The sequence below is a fragment of the Pyrgilauda ruficollis genome, unplaced genomic scaffold, assembly GCF_017590135.1.
Source record: "Pyrgilauda ruficollis isolate IOZ18807 unplaced genomic scaffold, ASM1759013v1 scaffold33, whole genome shotgun sequence".
NCBI classification, from domain to species: Eukaryota; Metazoa; Chordata; class Aves; order Passeriformes; family Passeridae; genus Pyrgilauda; species Pyrgilauda ruficollis.
Genome location: NW_024524711.1, coordinates 345,384 through 370,739, shown reverse-complemented (window position 1 = coordinate 370,739; position 25,356 = coordinate 345,384). Strand labels below are relative to the sequence as shown.

At 35.9% G+C, this 25,356-nt stretch overlaps 1 protein-coding gene across 1 annotated transcript in view; it reads left to right on the top strand.

Moving 5' to 3' along the window:
- The window catches only part of TAFA5 (TAFA chemokine like family member 5), a 286,304-nt gene extending 263,802 nt beyond the window's left edge, over positions 1 to 22,502 (top strand). The window contains exon 4 of the mRNA XM_041474647.1: positions 22,068 to 22,502. Within this exon, the coding sequence (XP_041330581.1) occupies positions 22,068 to 22,076 (9 nt within the window). The 3' untranslated portion in view covers positions 22,077 to 22,502. The remainder of the gene's footprint in view (positions 1 to 22,067) is intronic.
- Positions 22,503 to 25,356: the final 2,854 nt, after the last annotated feature.

Genomic DNA, 25,356 nt, shown 5'->3' with positions numbered 1-25,356 from the left:
TTTTGCATATGTCAAAGCATCAAGACAAACAAATTCTAATCACTAAGTTTTTCTATCATATTTATGATAGGAGTCATTAGCCTTATTTTTAAGGCTAAATAAGTCATTAACCTTATTTTTATCTTTCTCAGGACTTTCTGTGAGATTGTACCTGATTCAGTACAGCTGTACATTGCCCCTGAAAAGTAGGCTCTTCTAGGCTTGGCTGGAAATTCATGTCCATTTTGTGCAACTAGGAATTGTGTGCATAAATCAGTTGAGCTCACTGCTCTGACAGAAAGTCTTTTTCCCCTTTTTTTAATGAGTTAATTTTCTATCAGATCATTGAACTGTTCCACTTCCTTCTTTGATTGCACCATAATTAGATTTGAAACAAGTGGATAAGCAACTGTGTATGGTGCAAGAAAGCTGGAGAAGAATTGAATAGACTAAGAGTGAACTGTGGCATAGAGTATAATGAAACCACACCTTTATTTCTATATCTGTAAACCTTACTAATCAAAGTGAGTTAGCAGATTAACAATGGTTTTACTATTGCAATCAATTGCCCGGTTTCATCCTTGTGTTTTGTTTTACATGTGCCCTCTTTTGTCTGAAGATAGTGAGGGATCACTCACTTCAAATGAAGGTACCATGGCAAACTACTGCAACAAACATTTATCATATCCTTAATCTGTTTGGATTTCCTTTCAATAACACTGAAAACAAAACCACATTATGGAAGCATAAAGTTAATATTTTTTTTACAGGATCCTGTAGAAATCCTACAGGCAAAAACAACCCTGTGCAGCAAAGTTCAATGTTATTTTCCATGGTGTTACTAGTTTGTCTCAAAAATGTCTTAGGTTTCACCTATCCATATCATTGGTCACAAGTAGTCCTTAGTTTGTACTCTGAAATCAGGTACAAAGTTTGCTGGCCTTGTTACATGCCAAAAATCATGCATGATTTCCATTCGCGTAAACCACTTTCTGGTGAATCAGCCTTATGATGACTTTGACTATGTGACAATATTGTGTTTCAACTAGCCAGCTGTTTGTTAGAAAGGAAATTATTATTATTATTATTATTATTATTATTATTATTATTATTATTATTATCAATAATAATAATAGTAATAATAAAAAACAATAACAACAACAACCATTATCATCAGACTTCCTTTTAAGGGTTGATGGTTAAGAGCCACACAGATGTGCCAGTTCTTAACGTAGAGCTATTAGTCTTTGAGCAAACTAAAACCATCACATATGTTTGGACTATTAAAGGAATTAATGTTACCTTGTCTATCACTGGTTTCAGATGTTTTAATCCTGTATTTCCATAATAAACTAGTCAGATTTAACAATTTGTTTGAGACTAGGGATAGGGAAACTGCTTTCATTTCCAGTCATAGTTCAACCCAGTTCCCTCCTTTTGTTGATGTCAATTTCCATTGTTGGGACAAGTATAAAAGTGTTCATGCTTTGTTTCAGTCTTCTCAGAATGGTAACTATCTTAGAACAAAATTATTATGATTTGCACAAATCAGTAGACATTGGAAGGTTTCAGTACAGGATCTCAGGAGCAAGCAGAGTCTTCACTTTCACAGTTCAAGTCCCTGAAAAAGGAACACATGGCAATGAAGATGATCACATGACAACATTCATGCAGTAGCTGTTTGTGAGCTAGTAGCAGTCCTGTTTTAAATTATATTATTGCTCATAAAATCATTAATCCGTACTTTCCAAATGGGAATTTAAACTATATTTTCTAGTATTGTAAATCAAGCAGCTTTGAAATTAATGAAATAAATTTTTAATTATTTATTGTAGACATTATCAAGTAACACAAAGGATGAATTGACTAGTTCAATTTTCTTTCATTTCTTTAAAACTTGTCTCAGGGTACCATTACATGCTACATGTAGTGTGGCTTTCCATTTTTATGGATCCTCTTGCAGTGTTATCTGTTTTGGTCTAAACAAAGGCTAGGAATACATAATTGCTGCTGAAGATATATACATACCTTCATTTTAAATTTCCCAGTTATTTTGTTGCATATTTTTATAAGTAATAAAGAGATTTTCCTGACTTGTTTTTCAACACACAAGACTAGGGAAAAATAATGGTTTAATCATCTTTAAAAAAAACAAGAGTAGTATAAATATTTATAAATATATTAAAGGAGGAAAATGTTTGGAAAATATCTATTAAAATATATTTCCCTTGGGAAATATAATATCAGATTGCATGATTAATTTACAGTGTCTCAAGGATTCACTGAAACCCATCTTAAACTTCCTTATGTGATCAATTCTGTTTTAGTGCTGTGAGATTTATGCAATAAAGCAAATAAATGGTTGATTTATCTCACTGTTCCACTTGTGTGACAAAGCATGAGAGAAGCAATGAAGAGAAATGAAATCAACTGATGTACAGAAAAGAATTTATTGTATGCTAATGTTGTTTAGATTTGTGAAGATAGTTTAGATTCTTTTTAGCGTTTTCTTAACATATCAAGAACATCAAAAAAGGTTTTAACAAAATAATTATCTTCGCATTCAAACTTGAATATGATGTGTATGTATAGTTCCAATGCTTTAGAAAGTTCAAAATTTTGCCTTTTGAATGGAAACTGAAGTTTTCTGTTTAGGCTATGAGTACACAGGAATGGAAATATATTATAATCTTCAGAAGTGTTGTTCAAAGTGCCTGAAAATGTCGTGGTGATACCATCACTAAGAATGATAGAGTTATCTACTTTCTCCAGAAATATAACTCACAATAGATTTTTTAATTCTGCCAGAAAAAAATACCCAAGAATGAGTGGGGATGATCCTTGTCTAAGATAGAAACCAAAATTAAATCCAGACAACATGAAAGTCTGAGAAAGACTTTGTATAAGAACATTTGGAGGGCTTATTTTATAGAATGAATGCATTTTCTCAATGAAATTTGTTTTAAAAAGGCATGTTTGTAATATATTTTTCCTGAATTTTTAATCAACACTAGTGGTAATAGGCACTGTAGTCACTGTTTGTGGATACCAAAAAAACTTCTAAATATTGACATATCTTTAGGTTACTGTCATGAATTTTACTGATGTCAATATTGTATATAATACTCTGCCAATAGAAGGTTTTATAGATCTTGATTCTACAGTGTATAGCACATGACAACATGTTTGTACAGAACCTTTCCCCATTTTCAGCCAAAGTCACGATCAACAAAACTTCGGATATGACTAGAAAGCTCAACACACAGCTCCTCACTGGTACAAGAATCAATGGACAACCATATCTTCCCTGGATGCCATCTTGGTATCTCGTTTATTTTTGCCTATAACTGAAGATTGGCTGATTTTTTATTAGGAGTAAGGAAGTTTGGCCCAAGTTATTTTGATGATCATCAGGGATCATAGAAACACAGAATCATTTAAGCTGAAAACCATAAGCCAGAACAGCCAAGTCCACCACTAAGCCATGTCTTTAAGTGCTACATCTACACATCGTTCAAATGCCTCCAGGACTGGTGACTGAACATTTTCCCTGGGCAGCTTCCTCCATTGCCTGAAAACCTACCTGGTGAAGAAATTATCCCCAACATCTTATATAAACCTCCCCAGATGCAACTTAAAGCCATTTCCTCTCATCCTGTCAGTTGTTATATGGGAGAAGAGACTGAACCCTCACCATATCGAAATCCACTAAGAAATTTTTAGTGCATCTGCTGCCCTTGATAGCTATTCACCCACAAAAAAAGCCTTAAATTTCACCTTTCTTCTTTCCAAGAGGAAAATAAATGGATTAGTGTGCCTCTGAAACTAAGATAATAGGTTTTTAAAGCATGAGAGAAGGTTTTAAATTTTGGATTTTTTCCTTTTTAAGATTTTTTAAGCTTGTCTTAGTGGTCAGTCAGTCATCCACCTTTATGACTTTAATTTTTCATAAGGAGTTATATGATTTCCATTTGCTTCCCCATAACCAACTATGGGATAATGCAGTGGCTGGAGTGAAGGTGTTTTTCAGGGTCATAGGTTTTTTTACAGTCATCTCCTATCTGTCCTGTTGAGTGGAGATATTTGATACACTTCATGGGCATTAAACCAATGGGCAAAACAGCCTAAAATAGCTTTAGAAATAGAATGGGGATTGACTGTCGTAATACAAGGCAGGCCTCAGTGAGAGGGAAAGCCGTGTGAAGATGGAAAGTGAGCTGTGGCACACATGAACTCTTTGTGTCCATGAGGTGGACCACAGAGTTTTTTTACTTCAGGCAGTACTTTACTTCAGGCAGCTGTATGAGACAGAACAATACTCACCTCCTTTTGTGCAGTATCACCCATTGATAGTTGATGTTGCAATGCAAAATGAGATCTTAGTCTACATACAGTCCAGTGGAAAGAAGTAGGGGAATTTTAAAATATATTTGAGATACAACAAGAAATTGCCAGCACTTCTTTTTATTGTCCCTTTCCTTTGTATTTTCAAGTATTCATTTTTCATAAGTGCAGGTAATACAGAAATAATTCCTAAAAATATATCTTTTTTTTTTAAAATCTAAAAAAACATCAGTATACTAGTAATATTACAGAGTATGCATTAGTGCAGTCCTCACACAGTTTGATACATTTATGAAAGTTTCTATCATTTTTGTTGTCACATTTCAGTATTTCCAGAACACCTTACAGAGCTTGTTGAGAACATCTGGATGAGCTCTAAGGGAAGGTCTGACCTTAGGCATTCCAGTTAGTCCAGCATGCCTACAGTGCAACTTTGTTACAAAAGACATCTGCAAAGTGGCATTACTGATTTCTGCTGTGTCCTACAGTAATTCCAAAGCAACTTAACTCTGTTAAGAAAAGGAAACTAAGTCTCCTTCAGAAATAATTCTTTGTGAGAAACATGTTTGGTGGAGATATTCTTCAAAGACAACATGGAGTGAGACTGGTGAATAGTGAGGATGAAGAGATGTGCAATAGGATACCTGCTCCCTCATGTGAAAACCCTGTCAGCATTCCTTGTCTCTGGAGCAGACATTCATTCATCTTGACTCTTGTGATGCTGTATTTATCACATTTCCACTGGAAGTGGAATATCCACCTGAGCGATATTTACTGAATAAAAGTTCTACTATGCCAAAGCATTCAAAATGTCCAGGATCATTTTCAGAAGCAATTTAAAACACATGGGGGCTAGAACCCACTCAGCTTTATCCACTCTGACTTCTTATTGATAATTCCTGAGGAATATTGCCCATGGTTGATACTGAGGTGAGTGTTTTCTAACAGTGAGGTCAAAAGGTGAGCTCAAAAATGGTTGCCAATACATTTGGTGTGCTGATAAAGGCACAAATATAAATGGAAACAGATTATCAGAGGTATCATACAGGGAAATAGGCTTTCTTGAATGGAACTGTGTCCTACTTGAATATTCTAGTGCAATATATTTGTGTTCCTGTTTTAATGATGAGTCTTAAATCCGAGATTGTGTTCGATACATGGTCTGCCTAGTATCTTTGTCCTTGTAATTTTATAAACCACATATTCTTTCCCAGTAAAGTTACTCAGAGGCATATAATTTCACTTCTGCATGCACCCCATGGTCTGGCTACTGTGGCAAAATGTAGAAATTTAGTGCTGCCTTGAGCTTAAGCATGTTTGATATCCTCTAAGTGCAAGTTCCCTCGCTTAATTCTGAACTGATCCTGTGCCTATTGGTACTCTGGGCTTCTGCACAAAGCACTGGATCCAAAAGTCTTTTTCTCAAAAACTAGAATAGGAGAAGAATGCACCAGCCATGTTTTTGTAACTATACCACGGAGGACTCAAAGTGAAAACCAGGACCCAATCTGTCGGAGGTTTCATGGAGTTTGAGCATTGTTTTGCAAGTTAGCTGCCTGGGGACTAATAGTTCTAGGAACCTCGGAGGTTTGGGGCTGTCCAAACTTCTACTGAGTCAATTTATCAGAAGTCAGGTATTCTGCTCTACTTCTCCCTGTGCAGACTTTTGTCACATAATACCTGTAAGGCAGAAGATTGTACAAAATGGATTTTTTTTGCGGAAGTGGCTCATCTGCTGCAATTTATTCCTATGTCAGGTAGTTCCCACAGCTGCCTAGCTGCCTCCCTACTAGGAGATACAGTACTTGGTGAAGAATTATAAGCAGGTATCCATGATCACTGGAGCCTTACCAGGTCCATCAGCATCCTACATCGATACATTGAGGCATCTAAACATGGCATGCTGGGGTTAATGAATTGAACCCATAGAATTAGTGGTTAGACCTAATAGAAAATAATTACCGATGAGGCAAGAAACTCGTGTTCTGCTCTTTTTTTAGTGTAGGAATTGAAATCTACTTTGTCTCTAGTCTAGAGATAAGGAGAAAAGGGAGAAAATGAACGCTAAATCTTTCTTGTGTAGATGTACCACAGTGCAGCCAGGAACATTGGAAGGAGCGGGGGAGAATTTGGAACTGCAGTCTACCAAAGAAGACAGTCTTTTGAATGGTTCCTTAGGAAAAAAATGTAGAAAGAAAAAACCAAAAAACTATTTGAGTACTTTACTCATCATCTGATTAAAAATAGACCTGAATCTGTGAACAGGTTGACATTGTACTTTGAGACAGTAACCATAACCTGCAGATTCATACAATTCAGCTAAGTGCTTCTCTGATATTATAAAATTTAATAACTGCTGTGCTAACAGCCATACTGCTTTCAGATACTGATATACTAATTATATCCTTAGTCCCCTTATCTCTTTCTGTGACTGAAAGTGTTACAGATATGTACACCTTATCCTGTCTTCAGAATCTCAGTGAGTAACATTCTTCTCAGTTTCTGGGTGGTAGTTGTGAGCTATGTTTAAGGTAAAGTATGGCAGTTAGCCAGTGCTTTAGATATTACATCAGACTCTGTGCCTTATTTGCACTAGGAACTGAATTGTGAGAACTACAGCTATGGTTCGTACAGTTGACCAGTCATAAATTATATTACAGATAATAAAATGCAGGGATTCAATTGACAATAAATCATTATATTTATTTGGCAAAAGGACCAAGGAGCTTTTTTTTTACTTGTCTTTTTTTAAGCTTTAAGGACTTAGCCAAGAGTTTAGTTTACCTTTTGTGTCTTGAGATTGGAACACTTCTTTCCTTTAACTCACAAACTTGACAGACAGAAGTGTTCTACCACACTTTTCACTTTAGGATACTATATGTTTTATTTTCTATGAGCCAAATACCCTTTACAGATATGTCTGGGAAATAAGCCAGTTGTAATGGTCTCAGGAGAATCAGCAGGATTTCTGTAAAACAAAAAATGTATATTTAAGTATATGAATGTCTTGAATTAGCACAGCAAATGGCAATTGACAGCTTTTGATGAATCTTGGCACTATTTTCTTATCAAACCATGTATGAGGCATTAAATGAAAATGTATTTCTCTCTTCATTGACATTAATAAAGGTCTAAATCTGTAGCTTTTGAAATATGTGTACTGTTAATTCATGCCAATTTTGTCCAAACACAGTTTGCATCGTTTTGGCCTATCAGGCAACTGTATATCTAAAAAGTGAGCAAAACAGTGTCATTGCTAGGAGTGACAGCATTATTTTCAAGCCACTCTGTTAATTTTGATGGCAAGGTGCTCAATTTCAGTTTATATGTTTTTGGCCAAGGTTAGTTGGTCCATCTTTGAGAAAGACGCCCTCTGGCAAATATTGAATTTTTTTTCCTTTCCATTTGGAGATAGCCCAAAGTGTTCCAGATGTCAGAGCTCTGACTTACAATCCTGCCAGGTTTTGAACGAAAATTCCCAGGAGCAGAGCTTGTTGGGGGAATATGCAGATACTCTGCTATTTATAGAAGAACACTAGTGTAATCAAATATCAACATAAGTGCACTTTAAATAGAAAATTATGGTGAAAATGTCTTCTATTACACATTGATATAGCTGTTCTGCATTTTGAAAGTCTGTATGAAGAATAAGTACCATTGGTTAATTAAGCATACTTTATTGGAGTAAATTTGAAGACTTGATAGTGCATATATTGTAAAAAAATAAACCCTCCTGACCCGTACCTTTTAGTCAGATGGTGTGCTGGTATGGAGTTTTTAAAAGGAAAGGGAGGAGATTCAGGAATAATTTCAATTTTTTCTGTTCCAAATGTTAAATCAACAAATAGTGAGATGAACAGCTAATCCTATTTGTTACAACCGAGAATTTTCACTTCTTTTTTGTTATTTAAGTTTATTTACTTAATTTTTTAATATTTTTACTTTCAGAACCCAAAAGAAATTTCAGTTCTATCACAATGTTTCTCCTTAGCGTTACAGTTCAGGCATTGTTATTTGGCCTATCCATAGCAATTATAATGTGCTCAATTCCTGCTGACGTGTTATAAGGGAATGTATTGATCCAATCAACTTTTAGGTGTACATTTAAAATCAATTTATATATATATATATATGTATATATGTATGTGTATATACACATACATATATACATATATATATATATATAAATTTTAAATTATTGGGGCATGATGCTACTTAAAACTGATTAAAACATTCAGATCAAAGTGTTCCCTGCCTGTGCTGTAATGAAAAGAAGCTAAGCATCAAATGTACTAATTAGAAAGGCAGCTGTTTTCTTGTTAATATCTTAGCTTGAAATAATTTTTGCTGGGAAGAGGAAAATGTCATCTTATCTTTAGAAGCGTATTGATCCAATCAACTTTTAGGTGTACATTAAAAATCAATTTATATATATATATATATGTATATATGTATGTGTATATACACATATATGTGTGTGTATATATATGCACATATATATGTATTTATATGTATATACATACATATAAAAAAAAAAAAAACAAACAAAATAAAACCAAGGAACATGATTTTTAAAATATCAAAGAAATAATTTGTGACATCCAGATTCATTTTTCCTTATAAGGCATTTACCACCTACATGGCTTAAGAAAAGAGTTGCTGTTATCCTTCCTCATCATCAGTAGAAAGACATAGGTCCTTTGAAAAAATAAGGCATTATTTTATTTACATGATTAAGACAATTGACTTTTTTCTTCAAATACTATCAGGCTATGCATTTTTAGAGGATTTGATGTGAAGGCACCTGAAAAAGTTAGTTGCAATACGTATGAAAAAAACTGTGCTGCCATCTCAAAATGTCTGTTTCCCAAGAAGTCTCATTGACCAACAAAACTGTAAGTTAGGCTTTTAAATGCCCAGAGGTCAATAGGATAATATTTGCAGTCCAGGTTTTTATTTTTGTATTGGATATTTTGTCTACTTTTCAACACAGCTCATATCTTATTGCATATTACTATTTCTGTAATGCAAAATGAAAAATTAATTATGTAACTTTTTAATAGAAGTTTAACTTTTTGGAATAGATTTTTTTTTCTTAAACAAAAATATTCAAAATAGTTTTTAACTGTTCTTGTACCTATTGAGTCTAGGAGTGATAAAAGATTTTGTGTCAGAGTTATTAATTGCATATAGAAAAGAATTGCAGCTATGCTTTCCAAAGAGATGTTACTGCTGGGACAAACATACTTTTACCTTGCAAGGTTGTCTTTCAGTAGTACTTTCCTGTCTATGTTGTCATTCCCACAGTGGTCCCTGTGAATCTTGCAGAATCTGCAGAACACGCCCACATTGTCTCCTACACAGACCAGATTTCTGCTCCTACTTGGAAAAAAAAAAAAAAAGTGCTATATTTTTTTTTTTCATTTCTGATTAATTAGTGAAAAAAATGGCCAGTGTTAGAGAAACACAAACTATTCCTTGCTAATTAACCCTGATACACTGATATCCAAGAAACTCTTAGCCCAAGCCAAGACCTATTATGAACACAATATACAAGTATCCTTATGACAGCCGAAACTCAAAACATGCAATGTCATTTGTGCACCAGTCCTGTTCTACATAACATATTATTCCTGACCTCAATGGAAAGATTGATCATGACTTCTTCCATCTGATATTTATGAAATGTTGCCTAGCACGTCTGGCAGAGTCAGTAATACATTTTCCTCTTTTTCTGTTTTGTCTCTTGTTTCTATAGCATCTGAGTTTTGTGTGATTTCTCATTAAACATTCTCAAGTTTCACCCACGCAGGCCATCTGGACTATAGTTAATATTTTAGGACCTATCCCTTTAACTTTGATGTACTTTCTTGTATCTGTTAAAACATGGTGATATCTCTTCCTTCTGTCTTGAGAACCTCCTCCTCACATACTCAGACATACCAGAGGAACCAAGGGCTTGATACTGCCAGCAGCTGAACTCTTTCAGGTCTCTTTTTCAAATCTGGGAAAATCTATGATGAGAAAAAGAAATCTGTGAATTCTCAGCAGGAAAAGTCTTACCATAATGAAAGACCTAAAATCCTAAAGCATAAAATATTTTATTAAAAATAAGTTTCATGTCAGTGGTTCCTGAAGTTGATTTATTGCATTAGATTATGAACACCAAAATGGTACTCTGATGACCAGCACAGGAATAGTGTGACCCACTAAAATGGATTAACTTATGACACTGTCAAAACTATAGCTTGATCCCTGTCTTCACCTGAAGCTTATTTTTCTCTCAGGTTAATTGCATTTCATCTGAGTAACTGTTTTATGAACCAACAAGTTCTGTTTCACACCTATGATTGGAACAAGCATTTTATTCTGATTTAACCCAGAAGTATTTCTCTAATAGCTCAGTCACTTCTGAAATAGTCTTAGGGTCTGATGTTACTATTTGTCATTCTTATAAATGTGAAAACAAGCTTGGAAGCAAAGGTCAGATAAATGCTTTTAAGAAAGAAACTGACAGCTCTTATAATATTTGTGCTTAGTGCAATAAGACACTTATCTGTGATCTCATCTTCCTGATCCAGTGGGATTGTTGTAATGACATTTCTTTCTTAAGGATGGACCCACAGAAATGTTTCATGGTCTGTCTCATAATGTTGACTAACTGAACCACGACCATTTGCTTCTTCAACACAGCCACTGATCATGATTGGTATCTTCTTCTTCCCTGTCATCTGCATCATTCAACCCAGACAAAACGCTCAGTCACAAGGACATGGTTTGGGCATTGATGCATGTGCAGTGGGTCACTCACTAAAAGGAGGCCCACTGAGCCACAAGCAGGAGGTGCTTGGAACTTTTTGGCTTGTGAAAAGAGAGTTAGGGCAAAATTCAGTTCCCCTTACTCATATGTCCAGGGCAGCCAATATGTTCCAGAAGTCTAAGATACACGCAGGAGTGCAACAAGGGCTTTTTAAGTAGCATCTGTAGAAAAGGAGAGATACCCAAACACATCCAACAGACACTGAGCACCTCTGTTTACATAGAATTAAGCTCTAGATCTTGTTGATCCTGACTGAGATCATAACCATCACATATAATACCTATATTCAGGTGTCATAACCTCTGAATTTGACCCAAGGAGCTGTAATAATGGTTAGTTTAAGGGCTGCCATGGAAGAGACACTGCATTAAGCATCTCTAAAATCTAGTTGAGAAAGGTTTTACAAGGTAGGGGATTCATCCCACTTCTAGGAGAAACACATGACACTGACAAATTTGAGAGAAGATAAGATTTACTTCCTCTTCTGCTCCCCAAGGGTTCTTTTGAAGCTGTTTTTATATAGTTCTGTGTTTTGTCTGTATAAATTTATTGCAAATTACAGGAAATTCCTTGAAATTTGCCACAGTTTATTTTTCCTCTTTTGTTGTTTGTTTTCAGAGTACTGCAGAAATCTGATCACCACAGAACCGCTTGCCAAAATAGCACAGAAACAGGGTAGAGAGAGTAATGGTGATCTTGCCAAAGAATTTTGATCCAGTATGCTGCACAGTGCACAGAGCACTCTGCCTCAGTAGTCATTGAAACACAGGTTCTTTCTGAGAGACTGCATCCATAACCTTTTTTAAGCTTAAATATATTTGCACTGTTAATCAGAATGTTACACAGTACAATGCATTTAGGTGCCTGCTCTGCCTAAATGTGTTACTCTAAGGGAATCAAATTGTCTTAATTGGCTAGTTTGGGATAATGATCCTTAAATTCCCTGTCTCATCCTTCTTCCCACTTTGCCATAGTCATCCACAACTTAAAACTGGAGGATGAGCATAGGTGTGCAAAGGGATATTCTACTGGAGATTATGAGAATATATCACAAAACAAACATAAACTTTTTCTGGAGTAAATAAAACTATGACTTAAAAGTTTGTAAAATGTATGGATACATTGTCATTAAACAGAAGATCAGCATATGTTGCTGTATGCCCAATCCCCTACATTTGTCAATTTTCCCCTTACCCTGTGAAGAAATATTCCTCAAATGGTGAAGAAAACACTGTGTTAAGTAACTGCATTTCCCACTGTCCTTTCAGAATGCCATTGTTGAATGATGGATTGAAGAAGGAAAACCTTGGTTTAATCTGATACAAAATGGTACTTGACATTTTGAAGAGTATCCATTTCACTTTCCTGAAGAAACTCACTGTTTCTGTGGTGAGGTGTTTTAGGGAAAGATTTTTCTTGTTTTGAAAATCATCTTTAGGGACAGGAACTAAATTTCATAAACCTGTTAACAGGGATGTAACAATCTGTTAATCCAGGACTTTTTGGGTTTTCACTGAAAGTGAATAGGATCAAGGTTTTAAAAATTGAACTATTTTATGCTATTCTATGCTTATTTTGTTTTCCATGTACCTATTAGAGTACTGTCTAATAATTCAGTTTTAGAAATTTAACCTTCAGAGGACCTTCTCTTTGCAGACAATGTAATGACTAAGACCAATAATAGATTATCTTCTGTTTACTTATCTACCTACATGTGAGCTGTGAAGACCACACTTGCTTTTCTGCTTTCAGTGGATGTCTATGTGTTATTTCTACAGAAAAATGTTGTGTATGTTCCTGCTTTTGTTTTCAAACATGTCTCTGAGAGAATAAAAACCCTCCTGCATTCTTCTTATCTCACACATAGATAGTCCTCCTCTACTCTGATGCCCCATAATTGTCCACTTACGACTTTCTCCTCAAGTTCAAGACAAAGGCTAAGCAGAGTAACTCCAAAGACAAAAATTTCTTTCTGATACACAAAATATATATAAAGATTGCTTCTCGGAAGTAATTTACAGTGCTGCATTGCTTTCTAGAATGATGTGAAACATGACTGCTTTCTTAAACAATCATTTGTCAAATGGAGTACCTAAAGCAGACAAAGTATCTCACTAGTAAACATTGACTATGCAGTTCCTTCACTAGCTGTTGAACTTCCAGTTTAAAGCTCATGCTTTTAAAGTCAGAATTAGCTCTTTTAATGGGTGAAATATCCTAACTATTCCCTATAAAAGCATGTTGCACTTTTGATGTACTATTCAACTTTTTTCACAATCAGTCTTAGTAAAACACTGTTCCAGTTTTTACTGAGTATTACTAACCTTGAGACTAACCTTGCTTCAGCCCAACCACCTGTTGGTTGAACCAAGACTATCAATCAGATAGTAGTCCCAGATGTCTTTGAACAATCTTCTCCTTTTAATTAGAAAAAAAAATTAAATCTTATATTTGTGTGTGGACTTCAGTGCTAGCTGATGCCCTTTTTTGTTTGTTTGTTTGTTTTTCCTTTTTTTCCCCCATGATGCAGTCTAGTAAATTTAGCTATAGAGAAGATTATTTTTTAAACTTTATAATTAAAAGTCACATCACCCTCAATAAAATACTCTTCAATTGTTTCAATAAAAGCATTATTTTATGGAAGATAATTGTATTGCATAGATTTATTAATGCACAGAAATATTTAAATCACTTTTTTCACAAGAAGATTTAATTTAGTTAAGCTTAAAACTTTAAGATTTGTTAATCTATGAAGAGTATGCTTTGAATATAGATATATATGTATGAACATTCAGAATTCATTAAAAATTAAGTTATTGCATTTAAACAAAAAATAAATTCTTAGATACATTGGTAATTTTCTCTGAACCTGTCTCCCACCTTAGAGAAAAGTGTCAGAAATATACATATAAATTTAAATAGATATATAAATATAAAATAATTCCAGTTATTTTTTCAGTGTCCTGAGGAAAGCCCATGGCTATTCTTTGAAACTTTTAATCATGTTAATATTGCTGTTGTTTTTTTTATTTAAAGAGTAAAAGGGGGACAGAGAAGTAGTAATTTTTCGAGTTTACAATTCCACACCAGTTACAAATCTTCCTTAGTTTTACCTGCTGATAACCTTCATATATGTGCACACTTCTAACCAACTTAAAAGAGCAGAAAGAAATTATATAAAATTAAGTTACTTGCTCAAGGCGTTTAGCTGGAGTTCTTTTAAGAATATTTAACATTTTAGCTAGCACGTGAGAGATGAAAACACTGCTTTGCATTGTTGTGCTTTATAAGATGTGTGATCCTCTTCATCCCTCCCTCTTTCCACCCATGTTGCTTGAAGGAGCTGTTTTAGACTTTCACAGGGGGCAAAATGAGGCCTGCCTTGCTCTTTTGTTATCCACAACAGTTTTAAATGCTACTCTGAGCAAAAATCTCCCATGATCACCTTTGTATCCAAGGGCTTTGAATCTTCTGAGGACAGATATTCTTGCTGCTGTCTCTTTTTCTGGACCAATGTTGACTTTGGGTGCGAGTCCACAGCTGGCTGAACATGGGTCAGCAGTGAGCTCAGGGAGCCAATAAGGCCAAAGTCATCCTGGCCTGGATCAATAACAGTGTGGCCAGCAGGACCTGGGCAGTGTTTGTCCTCCTGAACTCAGCACTTGTGAGCCATACCTTGAATCATGTGTTCAGTTCTGAGCCACTCACTGCGAGAAAGATACTGAGGTGTTGGAGTGTGACCAGAGAAAGTCATGGAGCAGGTGGAGGGGCTGGAGCACAAGGAGCTTGTAAGGAGCAGCGGAGGGAGCTGGGGGTGTTTATCCTGGAGAAAAGGAGGCTCAGGGGTGACCTTATTGCTCTCTACAAGTACCTGAAAGGAGGCTGGAGAAAGGTAGGTATCACTCTCTCAAGCAACTAGTGACAGGAGAGGACTCAGCTTCAAGCTGCACCAGGTGAGGCTCAGGTTTGGTGTCAGGAGGAATTTGTTCACAGAAGGGTTGTCAAGCATTGGAACAGGTTGTGCAGGGAGGCGGTGCAGTCACCATGCTTGGAGGTGTTTGAGAAAAAACTGCACGTGGTACTTAGTGCCATAGTCTAGCTGACAAGGTGATGATGAAAGATTGGAGCTGATGACCTTAGAGGCCTTTTCCAACCTAAATGAGTCTGTGATCTGCCACCTCCATTGCTTTTCCTTAGCATATGTTCAGATGCCACAAATCAAACTTGTGTAATTATACATGCTTAAGGCTGAGCTCTTAAGGGTTACATGCATGACCCAGGTTCAAATGTATTTCAGCTGGTTTGCAACATGTGGGTCTAACATTTTCAGTCATTGTCAGAATTATCTAATTAGTTATAATTAGATATAATTAGTTAGCAGTTCCACTTCCTTCACTGATATTGGTTATGAAGTAATAGGCAATTCAGAAGAAGAAAGGAGTGTATGATCTGACCCAGTGTGTTCCAAGATCTTGTAAGTTTAAAAAGGTAATATGAGACCAAAAGGGTTTTAACAGAAAAGGAAATTAATGATCATGATGATAGTCCTGACAGATGGTCAGGGAAGTTAAAAAAATAGGGCTAGAAGTGTTATTTAAGGGAAAATGAGACCTTTTTGGGTTGAGGGGGTTTTTTTGGGTTTTTTTTGTGGTGGTTTTTTTTTTTTTTTTTTGTTTTTGTTTTTTGTTTTTTGTTTTGTTTTTTTTTTTTTGGAACAGACTGATATAAAAATAGTTATTGGGGAAAAAAATACGCAGAGTCTCAGATTGGGAATAAACACTTCTTTCTGTATCAGGCCTGAATAGTGGAAGTGAAAAGAAACTTACAATGGGTGTTAAAGGGCATGTTCTTTCTGAAGGTGGCTGAAAATGGGATTCTGCTATTTGTAACTCAGGAATGATACTTTGTTGGAGTGCAGCACAGGAAAATATACCTGCATGTACACTACCTAATACATTAGACTTCTTTTTATAAATATTCATCCAGAAGCACAGACAATAAATTTGTTCAATCTTATAACTCCTAGTTCTGTAGGTACGGCGGTTTGAACTCTGAAATTGCTCTTCCTGTGGCTAGCTCAGTGAGACAGACTACAGCATTAAGTAGGATAGCTTTCTTGTTTCTTTTTCTTATTCCTAATAGCTGCAGATACTTTAGAGTTAGATTAACTTGTCTTTTTTTTCTGAAGACTAAGCAATTCAGTTTGCATATATGAATTGCATGGAGAAAAGGAGAGGAAAGGAGGGAAACAAAATAAATTTTCAGGAGGAACTATGGGAGTTCTCATGAATGAAACAGATCATTGCTGCTCCTTGGATCATCATCAGAAATTTACATTTTTATTCCCATAAAGCAGGAGGTATCTTGCAAGGCAGTGTAAGGTTTTTCTAGGGCATTTTAATGCCTTTACATCTTTCTTTCTGCATCATATATGCTTAGCTGTTTAGAGACCTAGAGCTGAGAGCCACAGAAGCAGAGGGGAAAGACATGCTGTTTATCCGACTTGCAGTCAGTTGGTAAAAGGTTTGGAACTGTTTCTACTATGAGTAAATTTGTGAGTCAGAGACTGGTTCAACCAGCATTCATCTCTGTGAATTTTCTTAGGTAAAAGGAACCCAAACAAAAAAAAAGCGCTGCTTGCACTCATGGATGCTGCACAGAATCCTAAGACTCACAGAGGCATAAGACTTTAGTTAAAAATGTAAAACACACAATTTAGACAAGTAGTTCAGCTCTTAAGCAATGCTTAAACATCTTCAATATGACCAATTACTTTGTAGGTGTCCAGAAAATTTCTGGAAATCTGTTATCGAAACATGATAGAATTGTTGTCAAAGAGTGCCAATGTGACTGCAATAGTCATGTAAGAGCGCTTGGCTACTGTAACAAAACCCACAACTTTGGTGAACTCTTTTTTTCTGAAAACACAGAGTGAAAAACAGGTGAAAGTGCTAAAGTTTTATCAGGCTTGACATGGAATTGTTGGTATGTATGTGGATTCCATATAAAATAAAAGGTCAAGACATACTTGAAACTCAATCCTAACTGAAAATATTTGCCACTTGCAGTAAGCCTGGCTCAACTTTCTGGTTGTGATGAGAAATTCAAACATTTTTGTCACTCAGTTAAATCCTAGATACTACACTGAAGGAGAGGTTTTTGTGTGGGTTTCTTTTGATAGAAAGCCTGTGTAAGTCAGCAAGTGTCATATATTCTTATATTCTCAAGGTGACTTGCATAATTTTTTTTGCCTTTGTTTTGAACATAAAAATGAAGAAATAAAATATTTTATGTGCCATTCGGGCACAGCTGGGGATAGATGTACCCTTATTCTACTCCCTCCAGAGAAAGACAAATTAAGTGGAAAGTGTTATAATTTCTCTAATAAGCCAAACACTCTTGGGACATATTCAAGCCACCCAAGAACAACAGTAAGATGTATACGGTCATGTGAACTGTATTGCTTCTTATGTTTTGGATTGTTAGCAGGAAAATTTGTTTTTCTCTTGAGCACACAGGAAATTTGTTTTTCTCTTGGAACACACAGGGGCTTGGACTTCCACCATACAAACAGTCAAAAAACATAGAGTAGCATTTTAATCTCTGGTTCTAGATGCCCTCTCAGTACCTCAAATTTGAAGAAACTCAAAGTTACAGCCCAAATATTTGGCTCCTTCCAAAGGAAGCAGAACCTGCTCTCTGAAGCGCTGGGAAGAAATTCTGACTTCACTGAAGTCAGTGACAAACACACACGTGTTTTGGTACCTAGAAATTACATGAGTTCTGTGTATGAACAGAAAAAAAATTTTGATCTATGTGATAGTTATGCAGCCTTTCTTTAATTTGATGCTGCTACAAATTTCCTAAGTGAAGGGAAAAAAGAACCAAATCAATGCAAAAACCAGTTTCCCAGGCTTTGAAGCAGTTTTATGTAAGTAGTTGTTTAATTTACAGTTATTATTGCAAGCTGATGAGATAATTAATATTCTAAAAATTACTGCCAAACAGTCATCAAGATCACCACTTTACTTTAAACTTGCCTGTTATGGAAGAGGTACTTGTCATATGTTTCAATTCACGTTTTCAATTCTTAGAGAAGTAAAGAAGGAGATAAGCAGAACTGCCACCTTGGGCTTCCATGCAGTAGATTATAGGCCTTTCAGTCTGACTGTGGTGCCAGGGAAGGTCGTGGAGCAGATCATCTTGAGTGTCATCCTGTGGCACATGCACAGGGGATCAGGCCCAGCCAATATGGGTTTATGAAAGGCATTGACCTGCTGGACCAACCTCATCTAATGCCAAGGTTACCTACTCAGTGAATGAGGGAAAGGCTGTGGATGTTGTCTACCTGAGCTTTAGTAAAGCCTTTGACACTTTTCCACAGCATTCTCCTGGTAAAATTGGCTGCTATGATAGGTGCACCCTTCACTGGATAAAAAAAAATTACTGGGTGGCTGCACCCAGAGAGCTGTGCTGAATAGAATTGAATTTGGCTAGCAGACAGTCACTAGTGGTGTTCCAAGGGCTCAGTATTGGGACCAGTTCTGCTTAATAACTTAATGATCTGGACAAGGGCATTGAGTGCACCCTCAGTCAGTTCACAAATGACACCAAGTTGGATGGAAGTGTTTATCTGCTGGAGGGTAGAAGGACTCTGCACAGGGCTCTGGACAGGCTGGGTTGGCGGGTTGAGGACAAGAACAGGAGGTTCTACAAGGTGAAGTGTTGAGTCCTGCACTTGGGTTGCAACAGCCCCATGCAGTGCTACAGGGCTGGGGAAGAGTGGATGTAAAACAACCCAGCAGAAAAGGACTTGAGAATGCTGATCAGCAATAGCTGAATATGAGCCAGCTATGCTGAGGAGCCAGAAAAGCCAATGGAATCCTTGCTTGTATCCACAATAGTATGGTCAGCAGGACCGGGTAGTGATTTTCCCCATGTACTTGGCACTGGTGAGGCCACATCTCAAATCCTGTGTTCAGTTTTGGGCCTCTCACTTTCAAGAAAGACATTGAAGTGCCGAAGCATGTCCAAAGAAGGGCAACAAAGCTGGGAAAAGGTCTGGAGCAGAAGATTTTTGAGGAGTGGCTGAGGGAGCTGAAGTAATTTAGCTGAGGGAGCTGAGGTCATTTAGCCTGGAGAAAAGGAGGACCTTACCACTCTGGAAGGAGGTTGTAGCCAGAAGGGGCTCAGTCTGTTTTCCCAAGTTACAAGTGACAGAATGAGTGATATCACCTTCAAGTTGCACTGGTGAGGTTTATATTGGATATTAGTCAAAATTTCTTCACTAAAAAGGGTTGTCAAGCTCTGGAAAAGGCTACACTGGAAAGTGATTGAATCACCATCCCTGGAAGTATTTAAAATATTTGTGGTGGTCATTATGGACATGGTTTAGTGGTGGTCTTGGTAGTGCTGAGGTGGACTTGATGGTCTTAAAAGTATTTTTCAACCTAACTGATTCTATGATTCTATTCTATGGATTGAACTATTACTATAAATAGTAAACTAGTCCTTTTTATTTTTTTTAGGAGTCCCTCTTTTCTCTTATTTGCTCTGTCTGTTTTTCTGGGGAGTGATTAATTTACCTGTAATGAGGAACGAAAGGGAAAAAACAGGAGGTGGGAGGGTAGGTGTACATTCTCTTCCTCTTCTCTGGATTCATTGTGCTCTCTTCTATCTTCTCTCTCCTTTTTATCTGTTAATCTTATTACCTATCTTACTTCATTTCATGCCTTCATTAATAAGTGATGTTTATACTTCCCTGGCTAACATGTGCTTTTTCCCCCCTTTCATTTCATTTTCTCCTGTCATTGTCCAAAGTTGTAAATTCACTTCCTGTTCTCTAATCTGTTCCTCTTCCTGTCATCATTTTATTTCAAGCTTGCTCTATGCCCTTCCTCAGCATTTTTAAACTGTATAATTTTCTCCCCTCTTCTCATCTTCTTTTAAAGTGTTAATACCATATTCATGCAGCAGGGTTTTTCAAGGTGGAGACAGGGATAGCGAGGAAGGAAAGAAGGAGGCTTTAATCCCCATAATATTTTATGCAGAAGGTTATCTCTGAATGTATGTTGTTGCACCTGAACTCTCTCTTCTTCCTGGGACCAGTATGGTAGAGAAGCACACTATGAAAGCACTGAACATACAGTCCATCAGCAGTTTATGCTGTTGCTTTTAGCTGTGGGCCATTCTGGCATTATAAAGGAAAGACGGAAAGATGGTCAAGCTAATTCGTAACACATAGTAGTTTACTTTCAGACCTAATAAACCATAAATTGTTTGCTTTGTGTCTTGCAACCTAAGAAGTATTACTACCTTAAAAGTTGTGTTCTCTTCTAATGGGAAGAAAAATAGGGGGCATAGCAGGAAGGTCAAGAAAGAGTTTAAAGAGGAAAGAGGGCAATTAATAGAACCAAAACATTATTTCTCTTGCTGAAAGTATATTTAAAAAGGGGAATATATCACAATAATCAACCAGGTTTTTTGCCTCCAGCCTGTCTGAGGCCATGTGGTTTGGAGATCTGATCACTAGTCCGAAAAGGAAAGGCTGTTTGCAAGATTTCCGGGGTGTTTTTTCCTGGAAAAGGTGAGAGGACAAAAGCAGAAATCTATGACATACACTTTATGCCTTGTAAGGAAAGTATTCATCTGTCTATCTGCCTCTCTTTCTCTCTCTTTCTTTCTTTCTACATGCATATATATAGAGATCCATATGTTTCAAGCTGTCACTAAATTGATTTGGAGGCAGATTTTTCTTTCATGTACTGCTCTGAAGATTAGGTTAAAAATGCAATATTCAATGTATGGCTTAAACCAATTGAATTGGATTTTCTTATTTGTTTTGCTGTTTTACATTCACTGTTCGGTATTTTATGGAGTTTTGCATGGTATTTCCATCAGTAATAACAGTTCTGACTGCTTGGAGACAGAACAATGCCAAAGCAGAAGATAGTGTTTGAAAATGCAAACAGCATTTTTTAACAATCATGCTTGCTTAATACACCCCACAACATTTTGGTATATACAGAATCTGTGGAATTTTTAAACCATTTCTAAACTCATATTTTGGGTGAGCATGAGTAGCTAGCTCTTTGTTGTATAAATAAGTCATTATTTTCCCATTTGTTTGTGTTTGTGCTGTCTTCCAGTACTCTTGTTTTCTTTAATAGTGTGAACTTTGGTTCTGCTTCTCTTTAGAAATGTTGCTTCCATTCAATTTTCTTTGCAACAGGTTCATTGGTCAGTATTTTTTATTTATGGGCAGCCCATTTTTATTATATTCTGTGGTTTTTGTGGTTTTTTTTTTGTTTTGTTTTGTTTTTTTTCTGGTGTGTAACTAAAACAATTTTCTGATTAAATTGACTATTAATAGCCATTATTTACATTAATTTGCACTGGCAATAGCATCACTAGAGGGCAGTATTGATTAAATTAGGCACATTCTAGTGCTCTGGAAACTTAACTGCAGAAAAGCCTCCAGTACAAACATATTTGCATTTTTAATATATGGTCATGGCTTTCAAGTCCATTTTTCATTACATCCTGAACATAAAAAGTAGAAGTAATCTTAACCACCATGTATATTTGGCATTGTTATTTGTAACTTTAATGTGCGTAAAAGAACATTCTGTGATTTTTATGGGAAGGAATGTGCATGAAACTTAGTAGAAATTAGATGCCATTGAAGTTATTGTAAGCTATAATTTATCAGAAATAATTATTAAAGCATAACACCTTTAAAATAAAACAAATGCTTTTTCATATGTTTTTTCTCAGGGAAAATGCTGTGCAAAATAAATATCTTCTAATTCATTAACTGTCTCCTTGTAAAACCTCAGTACAGTGTATTTTATGATAATGGACAGCAAAGACAAGCAGAATTGTAAATTAAAACACTGACTCATTTGTTCTTATTGATTTACAGGTCTCCTGACAAATGCAGCAACACAGAATCCTCGTAGGAGTGGTTTAGGCTCTCTGTGAGCTCCTTAACTTAGTCAAGTCTCACTGCTGTTGATCATCATCTGTTATATGTCATCAACTCAACTGTCTGTTTCTCTGTATCTCATGAATGACAGCATAATTCCTCTGCATTATGAGCTAAAGTTTGTTCTACCATTCTAAGGATCACTGGACTAAGGAATATAGAAAAAGAGATATGCTTGGGCATTAGCAATACAAAAAAGTTCATGGTTAACGTTTCATCTGCGTTATACACCACTGCTGGACTTGCTGTTACCTACATGTTTCAATCCGAAGAGTCTGCTACAATGAAGAGTATCATCCCAATCAGCCTTAGAGAAGACTGTTTTGCCTATGGGAGGACACTGAGGTGCAAAAGAGAAACTCTTCTTGTGCCCTAAACTGTCTGAATTGCTTTTATTTTCTTATACTTTCAGTATTTACAATAGACCAAAGAGCAAAATCTATTTTAAAGTGGACACAATCTTACTCTTAAGAGAGTTATGTCATTAATTTGAAGGTCTCCACAAAGACATGATTCCAGCTTTCACAAAGCTGAAATGTTGTCCAGCAGAAGTCTTTATGGAAAGCTGAAGTAAAAACTAACTCAGAGACCTGCTCTTGAAATGCCATGTTCAAGAGAACATAACGGAGCACTGAGAGAAAATGACCTATGTTTGAAAAACTTGGACAAAAAGAACACAAACTGTCTACACAGCACCTTTATTCCTCTGTACTTAGATTGACTTTCTCGTACTAAAATCATTTTCCGTTTTAACCAGTTAAACATGCCTCTTCTACAGTTCCATTTTTGATAGTTAAAGTTGGATAATACAGTATTTGCAAAGAGCATGTTTGGTCATCTGTGGCCTATGTCTCATCTGATACACCATTTAGCACCAGAAAGCAAATTAAAGAGAAAACAAAAGTAACACTTGTTTGAAAGAGATCATTAAATGTATTTTGAAAAGCCTAAAGTTATATATTTAACAGTTTTTATATGTTGTATATTTGTAGAAAATCCTATTTAACAATTAACGTGATAACTCTGACAGTCATGAAAAGTGGTTCAGAGTTAAGTTGTGTTTTATTACTTCAGTTGTCTCTGAAGTGACTGGTGTCGTTTGCTTTCTTCCATTGGGACATTCTGGATGTAAAGCATGACCAGAGAGGACTGTGTAGAAAAAGCAAAGAATAATGTTGTTTATATTACATAAATGCATTCAACCATTGCACTGTTGGAAGGCATTTTTTATTTTAATTTTAATTTTATTTTTTTGTCTTTGTGTACTGATAAAAATAGAGTGTAAAATATTTTACTCATTGCTCTTCATAGCAAAGTTTTCCTTCCTTCCTTCCTTCCTTCCTTCCTTCCTTCCTTCCTGCCTTCCTGCCTTCCTTCCTGCCTTCCTTCCTTCCTGCCTTCCTTCCCTCCCTCCCTTCTCTTCCTTCTCTTCCCTACTTTTATGTAAGGGTCAATTGAAGCCTGTTCCCTGATCCCATTTTCAGTGTTTTACCTCATTGTTAGAAAGCCCACTTTTTCCAGCATTATTGGTTAGTGAAAATTTAGCAAAGACAGCATAGACAAGGGAGAAATGATGATAAAACAGAAACAAAACCTTGTTCCTTTTACTGTACCTTTTGGCATATAAGTTTAGTACATATTGGTATGATACAATCAACAAGGGAGCTTAATTTCTTCCTGGCAAATCTATATGGTTTCAAGTATACTACCTAATACTCCAATTAACTTTTAGTGTTATGCTAGTTCTATTCTACTAAAGAAAAAGTTATAGAGATTATTCAAGTGACCATAGATGGAAGATACAAAAATGAAAAGTTGATTAAGGAATTTTTTTAAAGCCTACTCAAACACTGAGGCTTGTATAATGCAAAGGTTGCAAGAAAATATGAACTATGGACAATTTTGTCTTCAAGCAAAATAAATATATACAAAATTCTTATTTAATCATAGGATTTTGACCAGTATCAAAGTAGCAATTAAAGCCCAGCCACTTATAAAGTGTTATGGACTGACTGCACTATAAATGACCAATGTCAGGTTTAAAATGTCATGCAATAAATGATGGTAAATAGATTTACTGTACATGTAGACCTCAAGAGCCAGATCCCTCACTCTACCAACTCTCTGTTTTCATTTATTTTAAAGGGAGCTTCGTAGCCTTATTTAGTAAACACAGAAAAAATGAAAGATGTTGCATCATTTTTGTTGCTTTACAGTATTCAGTTTTGTGTTGGTTCAGCTAAATTATGACAAAATAAAGAAAATCCTTTTATAAGTGAGACTTGTTCCCTGAGCATGACGTCACCAAAGGAGTTTCACCAGATGATAAGAAAGGTGGGAACACAGAGAGGAAGATGGAATTGGAAATTGAGGACATGAATTGTGTTTTGAAGTTTTACCCTTCCATTTTCATGACTTAGGTATCTTCATTTTGGTGTGTTCACTTACAGATCATATTATGGTCATTTATTTTCAGGAAAAGGGATCCTCTAAGAATAAGAGGATCTAAGAATGGACATCTGAAATATTTATATCTAGAATCATACAATCCAATCAGTTATGAATATGCAACCTTATGTCTTTGTTTTCTAATGACATTAAATATTCAAAAAAGGGTAGATGTACATGGTTATAAGGTCTACTCTGGATAAGAGCTATCAAAGAAAAAAGATTCTGATTACTCTTCAGAGGTGCATTCTAGTTTCTGAGTCTCTTGTGTACAACAGACACTTCAAGGCACTTAAAATGTGTTTTGTGCTTTTCCGTCCTCCCCCAGAATGTATAGTTTTGAACAAACAAAATATACTGGCTGCCTTTGTCACTGTGAATTACTACTCTAAGAGCAGTGGTGAAATGTTTCTCTCTCAGGAACAATATGTTTTCAGAATATTGTGAACTTTAATTTTACAAAACTAAGTTACGTAAAAAAAAATTGTTTGTTTCTGAAAGTATTTTATGTGCCTCTTCCAAAGCAGAATTTGAAACACAGAGGGTAATGTCTTATTTGAATGCTATTAAATATCCGTCATTTCTCAGCTTGCACACAAGTAATTTTTCAAAACATGCTTGAAAAGGAACAGAATAATACATAAAACCACATAATAGACTAATAAAAACAACCTCCAGAAATGCAGTAAACCTTCAAATATTTTTTGTAAAAAGCTTCTATGTAGCTTTCTGTTAGCCCAGGCAAGGACACATTTAAGTACTGCTTTTAATATCTGGG